Below are 6,826 nucleotides of genomic sequence, written 5' to 3' on the forward strand. Positions count from 1 at the left end.
TGCTGTCACTTTGCCAAGTCATCAATACAAAAGTCTTTACTAGCAGTGTTAGAATCTGGATTTCTTAAATTGTTAATCTGTTAACATTTAGGATACAATACAAGACCCATCTGTTGCTAGAAATCTGAGCTATTTCTAATGTGGTAGGAATATTTTTGTACTTATTTTTACCCTTACACACTTTTACTTATTGTATGATGGATATTTTTTTAAAAATGAAATACATATAGTAACTTATTAATGTACTGTGTTCTTCATCTGTTTAGCATAAATACAGGAGTAAACATCCAAGAGCAGGAATTCAAAAGCATGTTATGCCCAAAGTGCTTCACGGAGGTTTCCAGTTCTTAGAAAGGACTCTTATTACTTTCCCACTACAGGCTCTAGTCTCTGCATCCCAAGTATTCCCCGTGTATTCCCTGCAGTTCTCCCATAGGTGTCTAAACACCAGGAAAGGATCAGACACTCTTCTGGCCTTAGCATTTCCTACTGGCTGGCTCTGGGCAGATCTGCTCATACTCACAGGCTTTTGGGATTGGTGTCTGAAAACCACCTGCCTCCCAGATCTCTACTGGGAGCCCAGACACATAACAGAAGACTGTTTGGGAGGCAAGCATCAAAAGCATCCATTCTGCAGCGTCCTTTGTGAAGGTTCCAATCGTTCTCATAGATGTTAACTGAAGGACTTTACAGAACTGGATAACATGAATTCTCTGGTTTGTTGGCTGCAAAACTGAGTTGCAGAGTATCAAACTGGGTTTGTGTTGTTTGTAGGGTTTTTGTTTGGGTTTGGATTTTTTTTCCTAAGTACTTAAATGTAAATTTATGAGATTAACTGAACATATATTGCCCCTGTATATAATAATAGAGGCATACTTCAAGGTTATTTTACCAGTTAAAAATTTTCCTACATTAGCTTTGAGATGAATTATGTAATTGGGATCTTGCCTGGTGACATTTATTGGAGTGCTTTCATACTTAATGATTACGAGAACTAGAGATTACCCAGATGCACAGAGAAATGCTTTAAATGGCCTATGATTGACTATTTCACCAACAGAAGGCTTCTGTGAAACTGCTCAGAACTGGCTACTCTTCTGTTTCCACACCAGTTATTTGGAAATTTGTCATTGATTTCCTATGCTGCAAAGTCTACTAAATACAGAATTATTTAAAAGACAATAAAGACAGTTGATCAATATATGGGACACATTTTTGATACTCACCAACTATGAACTAGATCCCTTTTCAAAAAACAATCTCCAACGTTCATATAGTAAAAAAGAAAAACAAAAGCCAAAGCCTCACTTAAATTCCACATTGAAAACAGTGTCAAACTTTCCTATCTTCAACTACACACTCTGATCTTTAATAAGGTTAGCTTGCAGACTTATTTATTTACTGGAAATATCCAGCAAAAATAAGAATAGTTATTTCTGGATTTTGTTCCATTCCAAAATTCTGGGGCGTAGCCTGGATTTTAAGACTAACATTTCATATTTGCTTTATATATTTCACCACAAAATGTGACTTTTAAAATATTTGGAACCTTCTTTGAGGTTGTACTTTTTGTTCAGCAACATTGACTCAAGCACTAAAGACCTGATCCTGATTCCATAAAATTTTTCACTTGATACCCACAAAAGCCTGGGGTAGTTCAGGTGCAGACCTGTATTGATTCATCAGTTTACAACATTTTAACATCAGTCTCAATGCTTCTGTGGAATTATTCCTATTTTACACCACAGCAGATCATATCAGAACTGTAGTCCAAGTGTCTAACTATGTTGAGGTCTCTGTTAAAGATTCAAAAAGTTTTGTTTGTACAGACAATGGAGACAGTCCTTCCAACTGTGAAAGTCAATAAAAAAAAGTCAAGTATTAAATTCTTGGTGTATCGTGTTCCTATTACCATATCAAAAAAGACACTGTCTAAAAATGGTCATGCTACAGGGAAAGACAAGGTGTTCCCTCAGCAATTAAACGTGAAAGAAATTGAGCCTACTTAAAAGCTCTGTTCATCAGGGTATTTATTCAAAAATAATCCCATCAGACTTCAAAAATATCTTCTAATAAATAGGAATTTTCAAATATGGAACATTTCTATATTTTTCAGCTATATGCATAGAAAAAGAGCAAAACGCAACTAAGGACAATATTTACAGATGATTCTGTTTAGCTATTTAAGAAAACAATGATTTCTTTAAATTAGACAACTAAAAACTTTCACCATACTCTCATTGATGTCAAGTATTACCTCCCTTTGGAGAGGAAGTCAGACCCAACTCTGTATCCTACTGGTATTAGCAGGAATTCCACTTAAACAGACCATGAATTTTATTTTTCTAAACTGTGAATGCTTGATAACCTATCAGATTACTATGATAATTTGAATAAATATACAGGTAAGGGATAAAGTAAAACTTAGGCTGCAGTAATACTTAAACAATGTGACCATAATCTGACTCATAACTAAGTGAATTCATATTATAGACAAGTTTAGCTCTCAGTGACATTATTCATAGCAGGAACAGGATCTTCATTTTTTTCATCATATTTCATAATACATTTATCAATTTGCTTTGCAGAAAACACTTTGCTTCCATAATCTCAGGTCTGCCAAATAATGCCTATTTCACACACTGTATGCATTAACACTTTGACATAGAGTGAAGTCCCAGACCAAGATTTTTACAGTTTTTTACAACCCCTTATGTGTCATAATGTGCTAAAAAGAATACAAATTCTGCCAGATTCTACTACTATTGTAATAACAGGGTCAACAATAATCCTTACATTTACAGTATGTAAACTTGGTATTTAATGGTAAGTAGTACAGTTCTAAGCCTTTGCAACAGGCATGTGTGCTCACCTAATTCCTTTTAAGCCACTGCTCTCTATTGTGCCCATCCAGAGGACAAATCTTTATCACTGCATGAGACTTCACATTCTTAGAACATTAGAGATTTCTCCCAAGCTCTGCTTAATTTACTCCCTTCCATTATCAACAAATACTCAAAACAGCGATAAATTAACCAATGCTATGAGGATTTCTCCTGAAAAGAAACAGAAAGCTCTACAGAGAAAAGAAAAGCAACTTCTTAATCTTGCTGGCAGATGGAAACCCTACTGTTCACCACTGTACAAAACATATCCAAGAGAGATGTAATTGCTCCAACGTGTTTTAGGTATAACTTCCCTTCAGTAGTAATGTCATGGCTCTTATTATGCTACAGCTTTGTTAGAATTAAGGTTCCTATTTGGAGGAGACCAAATAACTTTGGGCAAGACAGTTATAAACCTGAGCATGACAGACAAAGTGTTTTGCTTTGCGTTTGTTGTTTTTTTTTTTTTTTTTCACTCTTTAGTAATCAGAAAAGAAAATACCATAGCACTACAAAAGGTTTTATGTGAATAGATGATTTTTTTTAGTGATGTTCCAATAATTGGTGCTAGGCATAGAGATTATATGAAGCCAAAACAACCAAATATTTGTGGGTATTCCATACGTCCTTATATATAGTTATATTTTTTAAGATATGCACAAATCTGAAGTTGAGAAACTTCTTCAGAGCTATTAAAAAGACACAGTTCCCTGCAGCTTGAATAGTCCTTTCTGGGATCCTTGTGACATCTTCTAAATGAAATGCAACAATTCACGCTCTAGAGAATCTACAACACATACCAGTCATTTTTCTGTGTCAGACGTCTGCTGCTGAAGTTGAAATAAATATTTTACCTTAGAAACCATTTAAAAAAACTAAATTATATACAAAACATACATATACATGCAGGTCTCCCTTGCAGTATGCTGAGGAGACTGGACCATTTCACCTGCTGATCCCTGGGACTCAGAAAAACTTCAGCTAGTACTACTAGCTCAATCTAGTGAAATCACCCTTTCATATAATCACTTTTGCTTACTTTGTGAATATTCATCTGAGAAACCCTTGTTCGTCCTCAGTTTCTGAAGGTTAATGGCATTTTGCTAGACTAAAAGTAGCACACAAGACTATTTCACTGTAAAATAAAGGAACAATAAAAAAGTTTTTCCACCTTAGATCAGTTAAAATCAAAAGTGCTTTACCTCACTAGCAGTTCTGAGAAAAGATTCATCCTTTTCTACTTTAAAACACCTTTTTGTACAAGTGTACAAAAAAAAAAACCCTAATAGTGAAACTATTTCACTATAAGATAAAGGAACAATAAAAAAGTTTTTCAACCTAGCTGGATACATTGAACAGTTTTCATTCAGGAAACAGATTCCTAGCTTCCCAGTGCAACTGGTGAAACAATTACAAATAAGTAACAGTGTTAAGCCTGCGTCCACAAAGAAAGTTCTCCTTTTGCCCTCACTACTGGTGGGCCCAGTTCTGCATTCCTTCTGCACCTAGAACTCCCACTAGTTTCCAGGCCTGTGGGGGTGAAGCACAAGGAACCTTTGTATTTCTTAAGACAACTGTAAAAAGTATCTATTCTATATTAGAAACAAATCTGCTTGTCAGTTACACAGAAGGTCCAAAGTATGTTCTCTACATATATAGATTCATAGCCTTATTTTCAGTAAGGATTCTTAAATCTTTCTGCACTTGGATTAAAAGCTGTATTTCCATTTTCTTGAAAAAGCTTATAAATAATAAAAAGACTGATTTTTCATTTCTTGCCCATGAAATTTAAATCAGCATCACAATAGAGCACTTATGCCAGGCCCTTACAAAAAATTTATAGTGTTGAAGCCATGCCATTTCAACTAAATGAGTTTATTCATTCCAAACACATTACCAACAGGTTTAGTATTAAAGGTGAGGAAGGGGAAAGGAAATCAAAGGATGTCTTTTAAAATACTGAATTTTGTTTATTTTAGCGAAGTCATAAAGAAAAAATATTTTCTAAAAAGAGCTGCTTAAGAGCTGGTGGGCACTGAGCTGACCAAATATGAGTCACTAGTTTTGCCATTTAGTTGGTTCTCACTTCTGTAACATTTTCTGTCTGAAGGAGAAATACCTCAAGAGCCAAATCAGATCTTCACGTCCCATTTCATGGAACTATGAATGCTACCTCATACTTCTCTTTCTTTTTTGTGTTAAATAAGGCAACTTGAAAAAAAGTCAAGAATTTTAGGAATCTTTTGAGGTTTCTCTACATGGAATGGATTCTGTTGTCTTAAAAAGAAGTCACTGCTATATGATTAACAGTTTGTATGAGTACACTACATAATCTTCTTTATGTAGGGATAGTTTAGGAGAAGACAAAGAATATAGGATTTAAGAGTTTATAAGGCAATGATTCATATTTTACCCAGCATTTTCATTTAGTCATATTGTTTACCTGCTGTAGCATGCTGTTTTATTTCTCAGTATTTCCCCTCTCCTACTTTCATATAGGAATCATTGTGTCCTTTTTATCTTTTAGCTACTTTAAATAAGGTCAGAATACATAAAAGATGACTCAGAAATATCTCTCTTGTGCTCCGTTAGGGAAATTAGGTCAAATTCTACTCCCTCTGTACTGAATGGAAAAACTCTTACTGACTTCAATAACAGATCAAGCCCTAAACACACAGCTCCCTGTAGTCTCCAAGCAAATGGCATACTGTATTTCAGAAAAGTTCAAGAACTAATTTCTTTTCAGAATGCTTCTACAAACATGAGAAGCCTGAAGTTCTGTTTCTGAAATGTCCTTTGTGCAGAAGACGAAAAGAGAAGACTTTTAATATTTAAAACTTTAAAATCTAAGTTTTAACAGTTCCCAAAACCAAATTAGACTGCCTATTGTTGCTGAATATACTTCAGTAAGTACCAAATAACTTCTGTTGACTTTTCCTAGGCTGCTAGGATTTATATTTTAACTGTCCACTTGCACCTAACCCATTATGTAAAAATAATCTACATAAGTCCTACTTAAGTCAGTTTTACTATGAATGGTCACACGGAGAGTGGCATAAGAAATCTATCTATCATGCTTTTGCAGACAGTATCTCTACTTGAAGAAATTTCATTTCGACACAGTAATGAGGAGCTTAATTCACCCATGGTGTAACTCCGCGGGAGCTCGTGGAAGTGCAACGGGGGTGAAACGTGACCCTGCCGCTCCCTGTCAGAGGTGGGGCCAGGAGGGGGCAGAAGCCCTGATGGATCCGACACCCTCAAGGCTGTGCCCAGGTATAAAGGGCTTGCATGGAAACGGATCACCTTACTGTGCTCCCTCTAGGACGCCTGTGGATTTAGAAAGTGTTAATTCAGATCGAGAAATACATCGTCAAATTAATAAGTGCAGAAAAGTTAAGCCTTTCTTTTCGGAGAGTTAAGCCCCTTCATAGATGTCAGACCCACAAGGAAATAAAAGCCTCAATGCCAACCACATTGGCCTCCAGACGAGCCTGCGGGCTCCGGTGGGACGGAGGGACGGATGGAGCTGGGGAAGAGCCAACGTTTCCACCCTCGGTAGGAAAGGAAAGCGCTCCCGCCACCGAAAATTACACGCTGCAGCTCCGCCAATGTGCGAGCACATCTCACAAACCTGGAGCGCCTCGCCGGCGCCCAAATGGGGCTGCACCCTGCCCACCAGGTCCACGGACACCTAAGGGACCACTGGGTCCCCCAGGAGGCTGCAGAGGTGGGGGAGGAGGCTGGGGATGGCGCCCGGGCGCTGACACTGCCCGTGGGGAGCTCCCTGTGCCCCCCCGCCGGGCGAACCGAAGCCCCGCACTGCGCGTACCACCTGCGGGGCAGCGCCTGGCAAACGGCCCCGTCAAATGTATTTTCTCCTCCTCTCGCGTCCTGGAAAACTTTTTGCCCACTGGATTCCTTTTCAAAGGGAAAAATTT

General features: G+C 37.5%; 1 protein-coding gene across 1 annotated transcript in view; it reads right to left on the reverse strand.

Annotated features, from left to right (window-relative positions):
* The window catches only part of LOC103779686 (collagen alpha-1(XI) chain-like), a gene marked incomplete at its 3' end in the record, with an annotated part of 21,923 nt that extends 15,891 nt beyond the window's left edge, over positions 1–6,032 (reverse strand). Inside the window, exon 1 of the mRNA XM_008947331.1 lies at positions 5,984–6,032. Coding sequence (XP_008945579.1) covers positions 5,984–6,032 — 49 coding nt within the window. The remainder of the gene's footprint in view (positions 1–5,983) is intronic.
* Between the last annotated feature and the right edge of the window lie 794 nt (positions 6,033–6,826).

The sequence above is a fragment of the Merops nubicus genome, unplaced genomic scaffold (assembly GCF_000691845.1).
Source record: "Merops nubicus isolate BGI_N331 unplaced genomic scaffold, ASM69184v1 scaffold20539, whole genome shotgun sequence".
NCBI classification, from domain to species: Eukaryota; Metazoa; Chordata; class Aves; order Coraciiformes; family Meropidae; genus Merops; species Merops nubicus.